Source organism: Thamnophis elegans, chromosome 8 (assembly GCF_009769535.1).
Source record: "Thamnophis elegans isolate rThaEle1 chromosome 8, rThaEle1.pri, whole genome shotgun sequence".
Taxonomy (NCBI): Eukaryota; Metazoa; Chordata; class Lepidosauria; order Squamata; family Colubridae; genus Thamnophis; species Thamnophis elegans.
This window is the reverse complement of record NC_045548.1, coordinates 44,511,850-44,535,071: the sequence shown is the minus strand read 5'-3', so window position 1 is coordinate 44,535,071 and position 23,222 is coordinate 44,511,850. Positions and strand designations below refer to the sequence as shown.

At 38.3% G+C, this 23,222-nt stretch overlaps 1 protein-coding gene across 1 annotated transcript in view; it reads right to left on the bottom strand.

Annotated features, from left to right (window-relative positions):
* PREX2 (phosphatidylinositol-3,4,5-trisphosphate dependent Rac exchange factor 2) overlaps positions 1–23,222 on the bottom strand; it is a 138,206-nt gene that overhangs the window by 89,622 nt on the left and 25,362 nt on the right. Inside the window, exons 2-6 of the mRNA XM_032222719.1 lie at positions 11,490–11,561; positions 11,287–11,409; positions 10,373–10,477; positions 9,550–9,651; positions 8,103–8,264 (exon numbers count right to left, since the gene is read on the bottom strand). Of these exons, the coding sequence (XP_032078610.1) occupies positions 8,103–8,264; positions 9,550–9,651; positions 10,373–10,477; positions 11,287–11,409; positions 11,490–11,561 (564 nt within the window). The remainder of the gene's footprint in view (positions 1–8,102; positions 8,265–9,549; positions 9,652–10,372; positions 10,478–11,286; positions 11,410–11,489; positions 11,562–23,222) is intronic.

Below are 23,222 nucleotides of genomic sequence, written 5' to 3'. Positions count from 1 at the left end.
ATGAAAAACCAGCCCCATGGGCAAACTGGAAGTTAGGGAACAGAACTTCCAGGTTGCTCGTAGGACCGGTTTTAACCAGAGCATTCAGGGGTCTTCAGATAATGTTGCATTATCTGGAAATACTGTCTTAAAGGTCCTTTAAAAACCAGGAAACTAAATTTTTAAGAGGATCCCTTTAAGCTCCTTTCATAAAGAAATTTTAAATCACTTATTTCCAATCAGAGAGAACAAAGATGAATTCAATACCGCTGGAGGAAGAAGATTGGGGATACTGCCTTAGAAATTGGTTGCACTGATCAGAAGCTTCTCTCCAAAGTTTCCAAAAAGTTTTCCCTGTTACCATCAGGTCTTTGCATTCCAATTGCTCCTGATATTTTTATATACCAATAGGGATTTTTGTACCCAAAGCATATGTTCAATCGCTGCCCTACCACAAAATCTGGAATTTAAATATAGGAAAATGTAGACTGCACCTGTAAATAATTTGGTTAAATAAACATTCTCTGAAATCGTTGAAACTTGCTTTAAAATAAAAAGGTATAAGCACATTCACCGTATGCGCCTAGATCAGACTGAAGAAGTAAATTCATTCCAAAGAAAGCAGAATTTTGCTGACTTAAGGATTATGACATTCTAAAAATAATGGGTAACATTTTTCATTGATGTAATTGCAAAGACATTTTTAATAGGCTCTCTAGAGAAAAGGCTTGCTGCAGGCAGTATGTGTTTCTTAGTGCTTTCTTGGAGGCTTATTTAAACATATTAGCTATTTCATACTGCTTTGTTATAACACAAAATAGTATCATATACAACTTACAGGATGCTATGAGTGAAATAATTAGCATAACTAATCAAATTTGGCTTTTCTGTCCTCACATCACTGCATGCATACTTATTCACTTTATATCTTTGCCTAATCACCTAATAGTTTATCTTTATTTCCCAGCCATCAAATAATGGTTTAGTGATTCTGCCAAATCAAACTTAGAGAAATAATTTCATCCTGATTCTGCCCAAATTCCTTTTTACTTGTGTAAATATAACAATTATCAATTTGCTCTATTATTTGAGATCCCCTAAGTAGAAATACAATTAAGTATGGTTTATTATTAACTTATGAAGCATAAGCAATAATAAAATGCCTGCACAGGATAAAAGTAAGAGCATCATGTGTTGTTATTTATAGAAAAATGGTTCAGCCTTTCGTATAATTTTTCTTTTAAGTGTTCTGATCCTTAGTCCTCTTTTATCAGTTATATGACATAATTTTAACAAAAATAACAACCAATAAAACACAGTATTTAAAAAACTCGCTTAAAATAGAAAGATCTTCAACATATAAAGTAATTCATTTCCTAAATAATGCAATTGCCACTTTATATGAAACTCAAAGCAGAAAAATAAAATCAGCTTATACACACTCAATTTGATTTAACATTATAATACATAGTCGTTGCTTAATTTTCTGTTTTTCTAATTTTACCCAATTTAACCTAAGAGTTAAATTGGATTTTTAGCTACTACAGATAGTCCTTACTTATCACCAACAATTAGGATCAGCAACTGTCACTAAACAACGCAATCATTGTGAAAAATTATGTGGTCATGTCTTACATCAGTTCTGTTAAGTTGTGGCCATTAAGCAATCACCCATGACCATTAAGCACAACTTCACATACTGCCAGCTTCTCTATTGACTCTACTATGAAATGTTCAAATGGCAATTGCATGACCACAAGGAAGCTACCATGGTTGTAAGATCAAGAACTAATTGTAAAACTATTAGTCATATGATTACTTAGTCATTGGTCATTAACTGAGAACTATCTCTATTACTTCACCTGCCACATAATGAAATGATGAGGTCCTACAGTTAGATTTTTTTTTTTTTTACAATTTTGGTCATTTGTACAATAGGACATTGTTCATATCTGCAGAATACAACCCAGAACTGAAAACATTGCCAGTATCCACTCTTTATTAAATTAAATGCTAGCAAAAGTCACTGGAGAAAAGCAAGGAGCCAACATGCCCAAGCATAAATAATTATTAGAATCCATCTTTTGGCAATCAAGAATAACAAATTATTTTTCTGCTGTTATTATGTTTACAGATAGCCTGATAGGCATGGCTTGAAGGACTGTATGGCCATTGTAAGAAGTATTCTAGATATTAGTGTATAAAGTTACTATAGATATCTATCACCTAAAGTTTCTCAAATCTATTTTGACCTGGATTGTAGCTATAAAAATCATATGAAATTGATTTGGGACATGATGTAGCTATGATAGCTTAAAAGTGTTTAAGTCTATTTGTTTTGAGGAAATAGAAAGAGTTCTTAGAACTGGGAGCTTGGCCATTAATCCATGTCCCTGCTTGCTAGGCAAGGATTCACAAAAGGTGATATGTTGCTGGTTCTGGCCAGTAATTTAATCCTTGGGGAGGGGGAGGTTATTTCTCTCTGATTTAAAAAGGAAAGGCTATCAGAACGATATGGGAAAAGATGCCACATGGAATATACAAAAGAAATTGACTGATGTCTTAATTAAAGGAAATAAACAAATAACAAACCAAAAGAGTGTCCTGGATAATTTTAATATATCGGATTTACAAAATAGACTTGTTAAACCTCTGAATAATTTTGTGGAAAAGTACTAAGGAAAACTGGGGGGGGGGGGGGGGTCAGACTTTTTGACGGAATTAAAGATCAAGATTGTTAAAAGTAGAAAGAAAGAATATAAAGTTGGTTTATTAGATTAGATTAAATCTAATTAATAGCTAAATTATTAGCTAGATAAAATAGGCATCTTGTTATCTCTGGTAAACTTTAATGGACTTTTGCTACATCTACAACATCTACATGAAGCCACTGGGTGAGATCATTTGGCGGTACGGGATAAAATATCACCAGTATGCGGACGATACTCAGTTGTATCTGTCCGTCCCGTGCCAACTCAGTGAAACGGTTGACGTGATGTGTCAGTGCCTGGAGGCTGTCAGGGTCTGGATGGGAGTTAACAAACTGGCTCTCAACCCTGACAAGACCGAGTGGCTTGTGTTTTTCCCTCCCAAAAATTGGCTATGTTCTCCAACTCTCAGGCTGGGGGGGTGAAATTATACGCCCCTCAGATAGGGTTCGCAATTTGGGAGTCCTCCTGGATCCACAGCTGACTTTAGATCATTTGTCGGCTATGACCAGGGAGGCATTTGCCCAGGTTCGCCTGGTACACCAATTGCGTCCCTACCTGAACCGGGAGGCTCTCACAACAGTCACTCACGCCCTTGTGACCTCAAGACTGGACTACTGCAATGCGCTCCACATGGGGCAGCCCTTGAAGAGTGTTCGGAGACTTCAGCTGGTCCAGAACGCAGCCGCGAGAGCGATTGTGGGTGTGCCTCGGTACACCCACGTTACACCTATCCTCCGTGAGCTGCACTGGTTACCTATTGGTCTCCGGATACGCTTCAAGGTGCTAGTCATCACTTATAAAGCCCTACAAGGTATTGGACCTGGGTACTTGAGAGACCGCCTCCTGCCGATTACCTCCCAAAGACCCATTAGATCCCACAGATTAGGCCTCCTCCGAATTCCATCAGCCGGCCAAAGGGCCTTCTCTGTGGCTGCTCCGGCCCTTTGGAATGATCTCCCCGTGGAGATTCAAACCCTCACCACCCTTCAGGCTTTCCGTAAAGCCATCAAGACCTGGCTGTTCCAGCAGGCCTGGGGTTGCTGAGTCCCATCCCCTACTCGAATGGGTATGCGTGTTGAGACCTTTTAGACTGTTTTGTACTATTGTTTGTTTTTGTTGTGGTTTTCCTTTTTGTATTGTCCCGTCCCCCCTTGGTTTTGTTAGCCGCCCTGAGTCCCTCGGGAATAGGACGACATACAAGTCGAATAAAACCTTCAAACCTTCAAACCTGCTGAACAAGACTTTTAAGGATTTGTTTATAGCTTAAAGATGGGATATGAAAAGAAGAGATCATTTGTTGTATATTAAAAGAAAGTGATAAGTTACTAAAATTGTTTATACTTGAAGGGGAAAGTCATCGGTTTCTTTTTCTTTAATATTCTTTTTTTCTTTTCTGTTTTTTATTTCTGGACTTTTTAATTTTTAATTCTTAATTTATATCCTCCAGGTAGTTCCAGTCAGTGTTGATTGAGGCAGAATGGGGAGGGGAGGGAGGAATTGAAGGGAGGAATTGTGGAGTTCCTCAGAGGAGCTCCACCCTGTACCCACTCCTTTTTAACATCTGCTTAGAACCATGGGTGAGATCATTCGCTGGCATGAGGAAAACTATCAGCTTGCATTAATTCAAAATATCCTATTTTTTCTGTTATGAAGTCAAAACAAAAAAACAAATTATTTTAACAATTATGATTCTACAATAAAACACCCACTCAATAAAACTGCATTTGGAGAGTATACCATTAAAGAAGAAAAAAATAAATTTTTTAATGTATTTTTCAAGTTATCTGCTTTTCTACAATTGTCTAATTATAATCATTAACCAAGTTCAATTTATAACACTTTTGCGTAGGAATTCAAGTCATGCTTTGATCCTCCATCAGATGCTAAAAATAGCTTCTTCCTAAGTAAGCAACATGCTAAACATTTTCTTCTGACAGAAAATCTCTAACAAGTACATTTCTCTGTTCTTAAGCCTTATAGCAAACCAGATGTTCAGTTAATTAAAGCTGCTGTTTTAGTATAGAAACGTTTATTAAAGAAATGCATCATAAATGTGGTAGATTTTTTAAACTGAGACCATTAGCTCTCATTAGAAGAAAGTTGACTCTTAAACATTTAGCAACTGAATTGTAACTAAAATATACTTTGCTTAAAAGGGTATTTATGAAGGTGTAATGTTACAAGCCTTCACTAGTAATTCATAATTATCTGGCAATATGTTTTCAGTACATAACAGTGTTACCATATATATATTTATCTGACTATTTGTAATAATGTTTGATTTTAACTAGTAGGAGCTATTTGGACTCACAATGGACATTCCAGAAACCTCATTACAAGCAATCCTCATTTAGCGACCCCCTTCTACAAGTGTTTGCAGTTATGACGATACTGAAAAAAGTAATTTTTTGTCCATTTCTTGCATTTATTACCTCTGTAGGTCTGTAAAGTAAAGGAAGGCTCAAGTAATATCATAAGCACAGTTGCCATTTTACTTAACAACCACTTCAGTAATTGCCAGTCCCAATTGCCAAACAATGACATACGTATATTATATCTTTTTTAAAAAAAATCAAAGTGCCAAGGATTGAACCAGGGACTTTTATATGCAAAGAAATTCTTTAGCTACTAAGCTCTCGTCCCTTTATCATATGAAAACTCTGATGATGCACTGAATGTTGTTCCACACCAAACCTATTTTAAGCTAATAATATCATTATCAGTGGTCAGTATGCCATTTTATTTCCATCTATTTGATTAATGGGGAAATTTACCTTCAAAATGATGTGACAGATCATAGACTTATAATGATATTTTAACTATCACTAATATACAGTATTAAGTTGATTACATGTTTTTATTGACTACTGGCTTTGTTTCTAATTGTTGTGTACTCAATATAGAATAATAAATTAAATGAGAAAAAGGAAGAGAAAATAGCACATAAATTGCATTCATCTTGGTGGAAAACAGAGTAACTGTTCAGTCATCCACAGACCCAGCTAAAGAAAAGCCAATCTGATGGTGACTGAGTTCATATACCACACAAAGGAATAGTTTGCTGAATTGTAATTTCATTATAAAATCATTATTGACTGGGTTTGGGTTAACACTAAACTAAAATCTAATACTGCATCTAATACTTTACTGCATTCAGTTTTGGTCGCCACGATGTAGAAAAGATGTGGAGATTCTAGAAAGAGTGCAGAGAAGAGCAAACAAGATGATTAGGGGACTGGAGACTAAAACATATGAAGAACGGTTGCAGGAACTGGGTATGTCTAGTTTAATAGAAAGAAGGACTAGAGGAAACATGATAGCAGTGTTCCAATATCTCAGGGGTTGCCACAAAGAAGAGGGAGTCAAACTATTCTCCAAGGCACCTGAGGGTAGAACAAGAAGCAATGGGTGGAAACTAACCAAGGAGAGAAGCAACTTAGAACTGAGGAGAAATTTCCTGACAGTTAGAACAATTAATCAGTTGAACAGCTTGCCTCCAGACATTGTGAATGCCCCAACACTGGAAGTCTTTAAGAAGATGTTGGATAGCCATTTGTCTGGAATGGTGTCGGGTTTCCTGCCTAGGCAGGAGGTTGGACTAGAAGACCTACAAGATCCCTTCCAACTCTGCTATTGTATTGTATTGTATTGTATTGTATTGTATTGTATTGTAATAAACAATGCTGAGCAGCATATGAGAAAAAGCTCTATAGTTTCATGCTTTGGCCAATACAGATTATTTCTTTTCTGCTTTCATTAAACTTCTATTTGATCAGGTACTGTGATATGCTTCATCTATTATGCTCTTCTGCTGAATCTTCTTTTATATTCTCATCCAAAAATGTTCAGATCTATTTTGTATCTTCTTTGAAGTAATTTCTTCTAGATCAGTTATTTTTACCTCCAGTCTTTGGAATTTACTTCATAGTTCTATGATATTACAGAAACTAATGCAATGGTTGCATCAGGAACCATACAGTTTTTAGCCCTTCTTCTTGCAAAGGCATGTGCTTCCATTTTAGCCATTTTTTTAAACTTTGCACCACTCTTGTTTCCATTACCACAGTGAAAACATAAAAAAGGTTCTCCTCCCAAAAAACTAATTCAAAAATTCCTAACTAATATAAGGATTTTTAGGAGTCATGTCCTATAAGCCATCCTTTTGAGAAAGAGGCAAGAAAGAAACATTTTTTTCCTATTCTGAAAGGAAATTATTTGAAAAGGAAATTCACATTTATTTAAAATTTCTGTGCTCCACTCAATAGAAAATATAGTTTTTAAGGGAAACCTGTGGCTGTCATTTTTCCATTTTTCACTTGCTCAGTCTTGAAATTTCTACTAATAGAGGAGCTCTAGTTCAGCACTCTGGCACTCTGCAACAGTTGAACTTTCTGAACTCTCTTCAAAGGCAGTCCCATATACACCTCACTGTAATAGTCCAAAGATGAGATAACAAGGGATTGTTGATTTAGGAAAGGCCGCAACTGGCACACACCTCAATCTTTCATTCCTATCAACACTGATTGGAACCAGCCTTGGAGAAAGGAACTGAACCAGCATAAAATTGTGTTTCTCAGCCCAGACCCCATAGGATATCAATGTCGATGGTATCAAAAGCTGCTGAGAGCTCAAGGGGAATAAGGATGGTTGCACTACTCTTATTCTGCTCTCACCAGAGATCATCCACAAGTGTGACCGAGGCTGTAATTGGGCCTGAATCCTGACTGAAAGGGGTCCATATAATCCATTTCATTCAGGAGCCTCTGAAGTGCCAAGCAACCACTTTTCTACCATCTTCTCTAAAAAGGGAAGAAGAAAAACTAAATAAAAATTGTTCAGACAAGAGGGATCAGGTGATGTTTTCTTGAGGAGGCAAACTAGTGACTCCTTAAAAGGCCCTCCAAACATCCCCTCCAGCAGTAAATAATTTATCACTGCCTGAGCCCACCTGCTAGTCAAACTCTTGGAGGCTTTCACCAACCAAGAGGTACAAAGATCTAATTGGCAGGTGTTTGCACTGACAGAACTGAGGATCTGGTCCACTTCCTCAATAGGATCGAAGGTTTCCTTTTGAGCTTTTTCATTGTCTCTTTTTAATGGTGTGTAAAGGTTGTTTATATGTAGATTTAATCATAGTTTCAATTAAAAAACTGTGAATTTATAAACCAAGATAAGTTCAAAACTGCTAGGAAATTCCTGGAGCCTTGGCACCAAAAACACTTCACTTGAAATTTCTGTTATTAATAAATCAGATGTGGATCGATCAGATGTCACAAAGATAACAATCTACTAAGTAAAACAAAGAACAATTTATTCTAATTGTGTATGATAATGTCCTGTACAGAATATAATAATTGTACAGAGTTCTTATTTCTTCCACATTTGGTAAAATAATACATTTTATGACATTACCTCCCATCCTTCAATGTGAGACTGCCATTCCTCTAAAACCTCTAATTTTTCCATCTGTCTCTTGGCTTCATTTATGTTGGAACAAACAGCTTTCATTGTTTGGAGAGCTTCCATTAAGATAGAATAGTCACTGTGCTTTTTGGGAGTGCGCTTTAACAATTCCTATTTTTTTTTTAAAAAAGAATAATAATATCAATTCTTATACTCTTCTCAAAATGGAAGTCAATTATTAAAATTTCATTTTCATGATAAAGCTATAAAACCATGCCTATTCATTTGGGAATAAATAGGTAAATTTATAGGCACTTTAATATTGTGATATCAAACTGATAATGAGATTAAAACTATATAGTTAGCATTAGCATTATTATCCATTTTCATTAAATGCATAGTTTCCAATTCCAGTCTTTAAGGTGATGGATCATATTTGAATCCTTTGGATTCATATTTTCACTATTTTTATAACAACCCTAATCAAATACCAAAATATTCAGTTCTAATATTTTATATTAGCAGAAGCCATACAATGAATATGGACATTTATGCCTAGATACCATTTATGTTCTTACTGCATCTGCAAATAGCCAAGCAGGAACTTTATTCAAAATTATTCAGTAGTAAAAGTGGAGTAGGAGATCTGAAGCAGGCTACTATATACATAGAAGTACAATGACTCCAGAAATGGACCATCCATACTGTGGTTAGAATTCCATCTTTCCATTCTATTCCATTTTATAGTTCTGGACAGGATTCCAATTTATATATGCTTCTCAGAGTTACTTGTTTAGTGAAATGGACAGCTATATAAATTGGTCAAACAAACAAATACATTGTACTTCCCCATATGGAACTGCCTCTTTTCTTAGAGTCACACTTCAGCTCCTACTTCAGCAGCAGATTGTATATTTTGTAATATACAAGAACCTTTGTATATTATTTCTTGTGCATCACTGTGACCCATTCTAGATCTAGAGGCATTATACAGCAGCACTCATCCCCATGTCACCTCACAATTGGATAACTGTAGGCACTATGATTCCAACAGCATGTTTATAAAAGGAAGGAATTAAGTAGAAGTGTGGTCCCCTAAACAATTGGTCAAACCTGTCCCAAAACAGCTTCCAGCTATTTTTCCAGTCTAGTAAGAAAACTTATAGGTACAAAGAAGTTTCTTCCTAGCAATAGCCAAGGGTTTTTTTTTTTTCAAAAATCTCCATTCAGGGATCTTTATTTCATAGAAAGGATCTCAATACTAGATTCCAACTTTTGTTTCTGTGCATAATGGGTCTTATTATACCCTTTAGTAAACAATAATCTCATGTCTTTGTATAAACAGATTTTTATTTCCAAATGACAAACAAAATTCAGAAAATGAAACAATTTTCATGTAAAATATAATATCTTCAGAAGAACATATTTTCACACTTCTTCAAACAAAAATATATACCTTCAAAAGAAGAGGATACTTGCATATTCTCTGGATTGGTGTTACCAAATAACCTTCTAAAGGTACCTCTGTACTCTTTCGTCCTCCTAAAAGCATGCAGTTCTAAGAAAGGAATTAAATCATATATATTTGTCAGTTTTAGCTTATATACATCACTTATAGATATTTTTTGAAGCAAAAATATAATTGAGATTTGGTAGGTTTTTACCTGGATATACCATGTTGTCCCAAAAATAAGACAGGGTCTTATTTTTTTTGACCGCTCCCAAATAAACGCTTGGACTGTTCTGTCCCTGTTTCTGGCACACTCTTGCCAGTCCTAGCGTCGCTGGGCCTGCCACTCTTTTTGTGGCCGCCACTAAGAACGATGGCTTCATTTCTGTTTACCATGTTAATTGGGATTAATTTAAAAGTTAACAAGATTTGAAAAGTTGTAAGTTCTGGGAAGGAAGGTGATGAATAAAAAGGGCACTTATTCTTATCCAGAAGGCCTCTCTTTATTTATTTAGCTTTCAAAAGCTTACATATCACTTGGAAATGTATCTGTGTGCATGCACGCACATGCACACACACAAGCATACACCTGCACACCTTTGAATCATTGTTGACTCCTGTAAACTGCCTGGATTAGTATCTAAAATTTTCTTGGCAAGATTTTATAAGTGATTTTCCTTTCCATACTTCCTAGGGTTGAGAAAAGTGATTGGTCCAAGGTCACACAGTGGGCCACACCACCAAAGTGGCTTTCCTTAGAAGTGAATTGCAATCAAATTACCCCACAAACTAGAAGAAAGAGATATAGAATACAAAAAAAAATATTTACCAGTAAAAATGTCCGTACTGTTTTTATTTTGTTAAGTTCAAGCAAAAGCTTTTGTGCTTTTTCATGATTGCTGCAGTATTCATCATAGATACGAAATCTGTCTCTCTGAATAAAAAGTTTTAGATTAGTTATTTTGGTTATATTTTAACAGATATTATAAAGAAATGGTGTAAGTAAAAATAAACACAGTGTCTGTGAACTAATATAAAACACAATTGGTTTACAAGAAATATTTACATGTTGACAAATCAATTTATAAAAAATCAATACAAATCCATTTATAAAAAGAAGTATTTCATTTTTTTTATTTTAGTTTTATAGTTAGGTTCAAGGAAATGTTTGTATCTTCTCATGGGTAAGATCAGGCTCCCATATGGTACCTATAGCCAGTGGTGGGATTCAGCCAGTTCATACCTCTTCAGGAGAACCGGTTGTTAACTTTCTGAGCTGTTTGGTTGTTGGAAGAAATCATTAGGGCAGAGAACCGGTTGTTAAATTATTTGAATACCACCATTGCCTATAGCACAATGAATCTAGTGTAACTTTAAAAATGCATTTTAAAGTCAGTGAATATACTGTTCGCTTACATATCAAATGTGTAAAAAAAATGTTATCTGTGAATTACTGGAGGGGAAAGTTATTCAAGACAAATGTTTTAAAAAGTGATTATTGTTCAAATGTGTTAGGCCTGATTCATGAAAATCATGATGACGCCTGCTCTTTCTAGTGAATAGGCTGAAAATTCAGCTTCCAAGCGTCCTTAAAAGATCTCATAAATTATGCAATCAAGATCATTTTGTCCTCTAAATGGAGTATACATGAACTATCATGCCAGCAATTATTTAAAAAAAAACAGCACTGGAGAAAAGAATATAATCAATTACATAAAGCTTATATTACTGGATTTGACATACAAAATGGAGAAAGCAAGATCCCACTTCTTGTTGCGAATTAGGTTCAGGGTGCAGACATTCTTCAATCCTAGATAGGAAGTTCTTATGAACTTCTAGAATATCTTCAATATTTGAGAACAATGTCTGTAAGAAAGAAACCCAGAGTATAAATAAATCAATTTGAGAAACAATAAAAAAGGAAGTGAAAACAAATAACAACTAACCTTAACCGTTTCCTCTGTTACATTTTTATCAATCTTAGTAATAGCCCACTGCATTATTCTGTGAAGGAATGCCTGGATAGAAGCAAAAAGAAAAATAAAGAAATTAGACACTAAAACGTCAGACATGTAGCCCAGAACAGCTAAATAAATAAATATGGCATGGGGGTGAACATCTTTTTGCAACACTACACACACACACACACACACACACACACACACACACACATATACACACACACCAAAGATCTCAGACTCACCAAATTATGACCTCTCAAATTATTAAGAAATCTCATGGAATAATGAAAAATTGTGTTATTTCATAAAATTTCAGAATATTTAGGTCAGATAAGTGTTCTGACCCCCACCTTGCCCGTTCAGAAATTAAAGCCAAACAGAATGTTCAAAGGAATGTTTTTATCAGTCCCGGCTCTTGCTGGCTGCGAGCCCAAAATAAACACAGATAAATGCTCTGGCAAAAGTCCTCATTCATAAACTACTACAAAACAGGATTATATAAATCAAATCACTTATCCAAGTGCTTTTTCTCGATGGTTACGCACAGAGAACTTGACTAGAACAGAAACGGAACGTTGACTTCTGCCACTAGGGCGTGGCACCATCAGTCTTTTATCTGCAGGAGGAGATCCTAACGAGCCACAGCTGCTCGTTATCATGTCCTGTGAGTCCTCAAGTGTCAGCCCTTCTCCTGCGTGCATCCTGAAACAACTCACAGGAGATTTCTGTGTCAGCCTCTCTCACTGATCCAAGGCTCAGTCATTACCTGGGGACCAACTAGTCTCTCTGAGCCCTGCTCGGAGTCAGAACCCTGTCCAGGGCCCTCCGCCTCCTCCAGGCCTGACTCATAGGGCCCCTCGCTGTCAAAGTCTGATAGCAGCTCCAAAGGTTCCTGCCGAGCCACAACAGATAAGTATCATTCAATTCTATGAAATCACTGAATATAGATGATATTTTATTGTACTTTGAAAGCCAAAAAAAAGTTACTTGCAAATACTTAAAGTTATTCCAAAAGTTCAGGATGGCATGCACTCATCACAAATCCAGTTAAAAACCTCCAATTCAATGTACAGCTGCTGAGTTTTTATTTGCTAATATATTAAGCACAACATGGAAAAAACAAGACAAAAGAGACTGCAAATAATATATATCCTTATGGAAAGCCAACTGATGTGGACACAATAGATATATTTTCAACTGAGAGCAACAAGAGAACTTATATATACTTAAACATTGTATGTATTTGTGTGTTTTTTACGTAAAAAGCTGAAAAAATTTAGAGGCCTGGGCAATAAAACATATAAAGAATTGTTGCTGGAATTTAGTGTGTCTAATGAAAAGAAGGACTGGGGTGACATGATAGCAGCCTTACAATATCTAAGGGGTTGCCACAAAGAAGAGGGAGTCAACTTATTCTCCAAAGAAACTGAAGGCAGGACAAGAAGCAATAAATGGAAACTAATCAAGGAGAGAAGCAACCTAGAACCAAGGAGACAATTAGAACAATCTATCAGTGGAACAAATGATTCCAGAAGTTGTGGAAGTTTTTAAGAAGAGATTAGACAACTATTTGTCTGAAATACCTAAACAGGGGTTGGACTAGTAGACCTCTAAGGTCCCTTCCAAAGTCTATTATTCTATTCTGTTAGCCTTTATACCCAAAGACCACTGTACATTATGTCACTGAACTGCACATTATATAATCTAGCTCAGTCCTATATAATCTAGCTCAGCTAAAGATTTTAACAATAACTATATAGCTTTGTTTTGTTTATATAAAGCCAAGAATAGCACCCAGCTATTTCTTTTACTCTTTTTTTGATATGCATTGAAATACCGTTTTGTGAGTAAAATTTGTCCAACCATATAAAAGAGTGCTGTAAAATCTAATACATTTGACAGGTATTAACTACAAACAGTACAATATTTTTTATTTCCCTGTTATTTTTGTGGTATACACAAAAAGCAAGCAAATATAGTTTTATGATTTTTTAAAAAAAAGAATAAAGTTAATGCTTTAACAGAAAACGATGTCTTTATTTTGTTTCTACCATATGCAATAAACCTAAATAGCCTCAAACATCTGGACTTATGTATTGTTTTTGAAAAGCTAAGTTTCTTTCCAGAGAACTACCTGAGTATACAACACATGATTTTTGACAATTAAATGTATCTCCAATCACCAACAATTAAAATAAGTAAGAAAGAGTAAGAAAGCCGCATATAGAGTCCAAGCAAGAGAGGCAAAATTTGAAGGAATATTTAATCTGACCAAAAATATATTACTACAGTAGGAAACTGCAAATCAATTTTATTGAAGCCTAACTCCAAAAAACTTACTATAGATTCTTCCCTCACAAAAACTATGTTTAGAGATTGAATTATCTGAGAATATACCTGCTGTGTTCCTTACATTACAGTGAGTATAGGATTAATGGATAAATTGGCAAAACAGTTAGGAAAAAGGTGTTATTTCTCCAATTATTTTTTGACAATCATAAATAGCAAATAGCAATAGCTTTGTCTACTAAAACATTTCCTTAGATATACAGGATATTTCCTTATACCATCAGATTATTTTTTGTAGAGTCAGCATTGTCTATTCTGTCTTCAGAAGTTGTCATTCCAATTTGCCGAGACTAGAGAATTTTGCACTTACTTCAGCATGAATACATCCAACTAGCAAAGGCATCTATAGATATGGACTCAGCTTTTAACTACAGTGAAACAACTCTATAACCAAAAGTAATTTGGACAGAAAGATGGGCGACATATAAATTTAATAAATAAATAAATAAAAGCTTTGCTTGTGGTACAAGCAATGGTAGATTGAAGCAATTAGTTCCTGCTTTTTTTCAATCAATCAATTTTTCATCAGCAACAATCAACATTTTTTTCTTCAAATGTTAAACTTATTGCTAACTTTATTGATACATTCCATTTCCCAAACTTAATTCAGTTTTTTTGTGTGTGTGTATGTATGTATGTATGTATGCATATGTATGTATGTATGTATATGTATGTATGTATGTATATATATATACACACACACACAAACTGAATTAAGTGTGTGTGTATAATTATTTATTTCCATTAAATAAATGTTGACATTACATTCTATCAATTTAACTATAATAAATTTCTGTAGTATCCACTTCTCAGTAATCAATAATTAGGTTAGCCCATTAGATTTTAACAAAATGATTGATCACCTTGAATTCTTCAACAATATAAATCACCACTAGAAAACAAATCCAGCACACTAATATTCATCTGAAAATTCTGAAAATGTTATTTTCTTGACCAATTCCTAAAAATTTGAATACTTAATAAAACTAATAATGTAGATTTTAAACTGTATTAATACAATTATATAACCTGATTTTTAAAAAGGCAAGCAGGAAAGAGCCTGGAATAACATAAACAATACATTAAATTAAGGTGACCAGACGTCCCGCTTTTGGCGGGACACCCCCGCTTTTTGATACATTTTCCCGCGTCCCGCCCGCTTTTTAAAAAGGCACGCTTTTTTTGGTGCTTGCAGCTCCCGCCCATCAGCTGCTGGGCTGGCTCATCGTTCTGTTCTATGCTACCACCTACAAATTTAAGCCAGCCCAGCCTGCCGCTCACTGATTTGATTGGCTGGACTTCAGCCAATCAGTGAGCTGGCCAACCAGCTCACTGATTGGCTGGACTCCTTAGCTGAGGATGCATGCGCGAGTCTCCATTTTATTTCGTCTTTGTTTTGGGCAGCTGCGCTTACTCACTGGTGGTGAGTAAATTATGTTTTGTATTAAATTTGGTACCGTGGGAATCGGGAGGCGCTGGGCTGGGGGAAGGAGACAGCCCCCTTGCGGAGTTCGCAGCCAGCCCCTGTGCTGCGCTGGAACGGGCGGCAAAACCTTTGGAGCCACGTGGAAGTTCTCGGGCGGCTGCTCCCAGCTCTCCTGCCCCGGAGGGAGCAGCCGCCAGCGGCGGCGGAGGAGGAAGCAGCCCGGCGTCGCTGCTCGCCGCGCGCTCCCTCGCTCGCGGCCAGGCTTTGGTGCTGCCTTTCCCGCTCTGTGCGTGCTGCCCAGACCAGACCTCTCTTCCTTCCGTGGAGTCCGTTCGTGAATCCATGGGATTCGCCGCGGAAGGAAGAGAGGTCGTGGCAGCGGCGCCGCCAGCAGAGAACGTCCCCTCGCTTCTGGGCCTCCCCGCTGCTGTCCCGATCTCTCTTCCTTCCGTGGAGTCCGTTCGTGAATCCATGGGATTCGCCGCGGAAGGAAGAGATGTCGGGGGAGCGGCGCCGCCAGCAGAGAACGTCCCCTCGCTTCTGGGCCTCCCCGCTGCTGTCCCGATCTCTCTTCCTTCCGTGGAGTCCGTTCGTGAATCCATGGGATTCGCCGCGGAAGAGATGTCGGGGGAGCGGCGCCGCCAGCAGAGAACGTCCCCTCGCTTCTGGGCCTCCCCCTGCTGTCCCGATCTCTCTTCCTTCCGTGGAGTCCATTCGTGAATCCATGGGATTCGCCGCGGAAGGAAGAGATGTCGGGGGAGCGGCGCCGCCAGCAGAGAACGTCCCCTCGCTTCTGGCCCTCCCCCTGCTGTCCCGATCTCTCTTCCTTCCGTGGAGTCCGTTCGTGAATCCATGGGATTCGCCGCGGAAGGAAGAGAGGTTGGGGGAGCGGCGGACGCCAGCAGAGAACGTCCTCTGGCTTCTGGGACTCCCCGCTGCTGTCCTGATCTCTCTTCCTTCCGTGGAGTCCGTTCGTGAATCCATGGGATTCGCCGCGGAAGGAAGAGATGTCGGGGGAGCGGCGCCGCCAGCAGAGAACGTCCCCTCGCTTCTGGGCCTCCCCCTGCTGTCCCGATCTCTCTTCCTTCCGTGGAGTCCGTTCGTGAATCCATGGGATTCGCCGCGGAAGGAAGAGAGGTCGGGGGAGCGGCGCCGCCAGCAGAGAACGTCCCCTCGCTTCTGGGCCTCCCCGCTGCTGTCCCGATCTCTCTTCCTTCCGTGGAGTCCGTTCGTGAATCCATGGGATTCGCCGCGGAAGGAAGAGATGTCGGGGGAGCGGCGCCGCCAGCAGAGAACGTCCCCTCGCTTCTGGGCCTCCGAGAGCGTGGACGCAGCGGCAGCTGCCCGCAGACAACTTCCACACGCTTCCGGGGCTCCTGTCGCTCGGCAGAAGCTCCTGAAGCGTGTGGAAGTTGTCTGCGGGGCAGCTGCCAGCGCACCCACCTCTCCTCCTGCCTCTTCGTGCATGGGATCGCTGCCTCCGAGAGCGTGGGAGCGGCCGCGAGGAGTCCGTTCGTGCAGCGCCCCCACCTCTCCTCCTGCCTCTTCGTGTATGGGATCGCCGCCTCCGAGAGCATGGGAGCGGCCGCGAGGAGTCCGTTCGTGCAGCGCCCCCACCTCTCCTCCTGCCTCTTCGTGTATGGGATCGCCGCCTCCGAGAGCGTCTCTTTGGTTCCCTTCTCCTCCTCCTCCTCCTCCTCCTCCTTTCTGGCGCCCCTTCCTTAAAGATTTGGTACCAAAGCAATGGCGGTGAGGTCGTGAGGAAGTTGTGTCTTTTGGATTTTGCTGCACTGTTGTCTTTTCAATGGTTCTCAGACTGGTTGAACCTTTAGCAGCTGGGGTGATATTCTTTACTGTTAAGGTTACAATTGGATGTGTTGGACGAATCTTAAAAGATGAAACTTTTATTAAAACGTTTGACTTAACTAAAAACGTCTTCCTTTTTCTTCTTCTTCTTAAATATGATTTATTTATTTATTTTTACTTCAGAAGTTTGATGACTGTTGTACAAACTAATCCAACCTAAATGTAGAGGAGGAGGAGAAGGGGGGGGATTTAAAAAGAGCAGAGGAAAAAGAAAAGAAAGCATGAAGAAAACATAAAGAAAACATAAAGAAAGGGATGGGAGGGAGGGAGGGAAGGAAGGCACTTTATGTTGAAACAGAAAATATTATATAAGGAAGAAAATGGAAATAACTTAGGAAGGAAGGAAGGAAGGAATTGCACTTAATATTGAAGGAAAAGAGAATGAAGGAAAAAGTATTGGAAGGATTGAAAGAAGGAAGGAGGAACAAAGAATTACACTTAATATTGAAATGGAAAAGAAAATATAATGAATGAAAGAAGAAGTATAGGAAGGGAAGGAAGGAAGGAAGGAAGGAAGGAAGGAAGAAAGAAACAAAGACTGTTGAAACAGAAAAGATAATATAAGGAAGAAAATGGAAAGACGTATAGGAAGGAAGGAAGGAAAAAAGGAAGACAATGTTGAAATGGAAAAGAATATAAGGAAGAAAATGGAAAAAAGTATAGGAAGAAAGGAAGAAATGTACTTAATATTGAAACAGACAAGGGAATGAAGGAAAAAAATATTGGAAGGATTGAAAGAACAAGGTTTTCCTTGTATGGGATTGATAGTGTCATTCTTAAATTTATTCCCCAAAATTTTTCCCATTTGTCTAGTTCAATGTTATAGCCAAAGTTCTGTGCCCATTTTATCATTGGTTCTTTTACAGTTTCCAATTTCCTCTTCCATTTGATACTTCAAGAGGAATTTGTATATTTTCCCTATCATCTTTCTGTCCAGACTTTGAATAATTTTATTCAATTTGTGTGGTTCTGTTTCAATACCATATATTTTAGTGTCTTTATTGTATTTAGTTTTAATTTAGAGGTAGGTTAGCCAGTCACCTTTCATATTCTGATCTGCCAATTCTTCAATTGTTTTTAAATTTCCCTGTCTGTCAATTAGATCTCTGTATCTTAGAATTTTGTTCCAATCTGTAAAATTTGGGTGTGTCGTTCTTTCTGTTGGTGATAGCCAATTTGGGGTTTTCACATAGTGGATTTTTTTAATTTTGAGCCATTGTTGCAGTAAAGTTCTAATTAAATGATTTTGAAAGTATTTGTGCGTTTTATGTTTGTCATTCATTCCATAAGAAATTATGCCAGCCTGCCTGCAGGTCATGGCCTTCTAAGATCAGAATTCTTTTATTCTTTAACTCAATCCAATCCTTCATCATTGTCATTGTTACTGCAGTTGCGTATATATAGGCTCCCTGTGTGCTTCCATCCATCGCTACAAAGATCTGCTGACTCTGCCTGCCTGCTGGTAAGTGAGCTGGGTTTTTTCTTTTATTTTTTTAATGTATTTTAAAATAATATTTTATTTATTGTGCATATGATTTTTAAAAATAGTGTTATTCTGTGTTGATTCTTTTTTAAATTGTCTTAAACTATTTAAAAAAGATTCTATCCAAAATAAATTGAAACAAGCCATTTTAAAAATTTCTATGCACAATACTTTGAAATGGACTCAGGAGTCATGATTGACACTGAGTGAATTTGCACTTTTAATAATCAGGAAGATACAATGGCATTGAAAAAAGTGACTGATGACCATTTTTCACACTTAGCGACCGTTGCGACCATTTTTCACACTTAGCGACCGTTGCAGCATCCTCATGGTCACGTGATCAAAATTTTGTTTGGCAACAGATTCGTATTTATGCTGGTTTCAGTGTCCTGGGGTGACCTTTTGACAAAAAAAAATTTTTTTAATCAAGCCCCCCCCCCCCCCCCGGTCAAGGGCGTCCCTCTTTTCCAATCTGAAAATCTGGTCACCTTACATTAAATGCTCTTAAGACCTTCCTTGGTCCTTATTATTTAAAAAATCTAATTGAACAATTTTTGTCAAGCGTGTATTAGCAAACTAAGCGAGGTCTTTGTCTACAAATGGCAAGAGTAACTGCCTGAGAATCAGTGGGGGAATTCAAAATTTTTTACTACCGGTTCTGTGGGCATGGCTTGGTGGGCGTGGCATGGCTTGGTGGGTGTGGCAGGGGAAGGATACTGTAAAATCTCTATTCCCACCCCACTCCAGAGGAAGGCTACTGCAAAATCCCCATTCCCTCCTGAACATCTGGGACTCAGGAATAAATGAGGCAGAGAATAGATGGGGGCAGGGCCAGTTAGAGGTTGTATTTACTGGTTCTCCGAACTACTCAAAATTTCCACTACTGGTTCTCCAGAACTAGTCAGAACCTGCTGAATACTACCTCTGCTGAGAATGAATTGAATATAAAAGTGAGTGACCAGAGGAAAGACATATCCATCTCTTGCAATTAACCTACAGGTACTGACTCTTGCAGCTAGTCATTATTATGTAAAACAAAAGGTCTGCTATATTCAACATGTAAATAACTTATACTGAATAGCTAATATATATATATATATATATATATGGGGAAATGAAAATGGCTTATCCTTAGAAAAACATCTACACTTTTGGAATAGAGAAAAGGCTAGAATCCTTGAAAAAAGATCACATATCTGAAATGCATTGAGTAACTTTAATTATGTCAAGGCCTTTTTGAAGACAATTCAAGGGGGAAAAATCATTTGTAACACTGTCCATCCAAATTTAGAAGAAATAGCAGGATTTCCTCCTTCATTGTACATATAAATGGGACTCCCCCTATCACTCAACCTTCATACCACTTGTATGTTTGTAGCCCAGTTCTACTCCAGGCATATGGTACATTTATTGAAAAATAAATAATATGACCAAAACTCTTTATTTTGCTAATTTATGCTTATTGAAATATAATTGAAATATTTCAAAGCACTTTCTATTTAGTATAACTCTTGGCTTCTTCAATTTTATTTCAGTTTTATTTTTTATAGGTAGGTTCTGTTTATTCCCATCCAATTTTAGTGCCATTATGATCTACTCACAAGACCTAAGATCTGAACTTGTTTGAATGTAACAGTATACTATTTTTTCAGGGTGGATAAAAATCGATGATTTGTTTTAAAAAATCAGATTTTTTAAAATTTAAATTGGATTTTTTAAAAATTTTATCACATTTATTTTAATAAAATGCTTTTGGAGTAAAAATCTATCAAAAGATAGTTTTCTATTTAAGATACATTAATAACACCGTTCCCTCTAAGGTGCGCGGCCGCGCGGCCGCGCACATGGCAAGAAACCCCCGCGCAGAGGTTTCTAACTGCCGCGCAGAGGTTTCTTTCAAAGCAAACGTGGGGAAGTCCTTTGCAGGCGGCTAGAACTGCCCGCCCGCAAAGGACCTCCCCAAACTTGTTTCAGCAGCAGCTCTCAGCCTGGGCGGCAGCGTCATGCAAGCTGTGGAAGGAGGGGGAGGAGGAGGGAACCAAAGAGAGGCTTTTACCGAGTCTGCGCCCCACAGCCAGGACCGTCCTTGCGCCTCAAGCCGCGTTTCTTCCTGCAAAGCCCTTCTGGCGTCAAACGGAACTCTCGGGTTCCCGAAGGGCTTTGCAGGAAGAAACGCGGCTTGAGGCGCAAGGACGGTCCTGGCTGTGGGGCGCAGACCCGGTAAAAGCCTCTCTTTGGTTCCCTTCTCCTCTTCCTCCTCCTCCTCCTCCTCCTCCTTCTTTCTGGAGCCCCTTCCTCAAAGATTTGGTACCAAAGCAATGGCGGTGAGGAAGTTGTGTCTTTTGGATTTTGCACTGTTGTCTTTTCAATGGTTCTCAGACTGGTTGAACCTTTAGCAGCTGGGGTGATATTCTTTACTGTTAAGGTTACAATTGGATGTGTTGGACAAATCTTAAAAGATGAAACTTTTATTAAAACGTTTGACTTAACTAAAAACGTCTTCCTTTTTCTTCTTCTTCTTAAATATGATTTATTTATTTATTTTTACTTCAGAAGTTTGATGACCGTTGTACAAACTAATCCAACCTAAATGTAGAGGAGGAGAAGAAGGGGGGGGATTTAAAAAGAGCAGAGGAAAAAGAAAAGAAAGCATGAAGAAAACATAAAGAAAGGGATGGGAGGGAGGGAAGGAAGGCACTTTATGTTGAAACAGAAAATATTATATAAGGAAGAAAATGGAAATAACTTAGGAAGGAAGGAAGGAAGGAAGGAAGGAAGGAAGGAAGGAAGGAAGGAATTGCACTTAATATTGAAGGAAAAGAGAATGAAGGAAAAAGTATTGGAAGGATTGAAAGAAGGAAGGAGGAACAAAGAATTACACTTAATATTGAAATGGAAAAGAAAATATAATGAATGAAAGAAGAAGTATAGGAAGGGAAGGGAGGAAGGAAGGAAGGAAGGAAGGAAGGAAGGAAGAAAGAAACAAAGACTGTTGAAACAGAAAAGATAATATAAGGAAGAAAATGGAAAGACGTATAGGAAGGAAGGAAGGAAAAAAGGAAGACAATGTTGAAATGGAAAAGAATATAAGGAAGAAAATGGAAAAAAGTATAGGAAGAAAGGAAGAAATGTACTTAATATTGAAACAGACAAGGGAATGAAGGAAAAAATATTGGAAGGATTGAAAGAAGGAAGAAAGAATGGAAGGAACAAAGACAATGTTGAAATGGAAAAGAATATAAGGAAAAAAATGGAAAAATGTTAGGAAGGAAGAATTACACTTAATATTGAAACAATTGAATATAATGAAGGAAAAGGAAACAGGAATAAGGGAGGGACGGAGGACTTCAGCTCCCAGAATTTCCCTGGCTGAAGAATTCTGGGAACTGAAGTCCACCCCTCGTAAAGTGACCAAGGCTGGGAAAAGAATCCACACTAGTAGGGACAATGCAAGCTATGCTTCACCCCGTCACCGTCAGTCCATCTTAGCGTGCAAGAAAGACATCAGACAACGCCATAGTTGCTATGGTAGCATTTGGCTATGCGCAGCGATGCTCTCCTGGTCTTTATGGGTGGGAGGGGGGCAGTTGAGCTATGATGCTAATCCCCTCGTGGGAACACAGAGGGTGGGAGAAGAGAACCAAAGAACTTCAAACTCCAAGGTTCTGGAGTGGAGAATAAGGGGATCAACTTTGTCTAAATGATATTGACATATAAAGAACGGTTGTAGGAACTGGGTATGTCCAGTTTGATGAAAAGAAGGACTAGGAGAGACATGATAGCAGTCTTCCAATATCTCAGGGGTTGTTCCAAAGAAGAGGGAGTCAAACTATTCTCCAAGGCACCTGAAGGCTGGACAAGAAGCAATGGATGGAAACTAATCAAGGAGAGAAGCAACCTAGAACTAAGGATAAATTTCCTGACAGTGAGAACAATTAACCAATGGACCAACTTGCCTCCAGAAGTTGGGAATGCTCCAACACTGGAAGTTTTAAAGAAGATTTTGGATAACCGTTTGTCTTAAGTAGTGTAGGGTTTCCTGCCTAGGCAGGGGGTTGGACTAGAAGACCTCCAAGGTCCCTTCTGTCATTCTATTCTACGATTAGGGGACTGGAGGCTAAAACATATGAAGAATGGTTGCAAGAACTGGGTATAATGAAAAGAAGGAATTGGGGAGACATGATAGCAGTCTTCCAATATCTCAGGGGTTGCCACAAAAAAAGAGGGAGTCAAGCTATTCTCCAAAGCACCTGAGGGCAGGACAAGAAGCAATGGGTGGAAACTAATCAAGGAGAGAAGAAACTTAGAACTAAGGAGAAAATTCCTAACAGTTAAAACAATTAACGGAACAGCTTGCCTCCAGAAGTTGTGAATGCCCCAACACTGGAAGTCTTTAAGAAGATGTGGGATAGCCATTTATCTTAAGTGGTGTAGGGTTTCCTGCCTAAGCAGGGAGTTGGACTAGAAGACCTCCAAGGTCCCTTCCAATTCTATTTCTATTGTATTCTCTATATTCTATTCTTTCTCTATTCTATTCTAATCTCTTCTGAACTAAATGTTTATCTAGAACTCAAATAAATAGCTGCTTTTT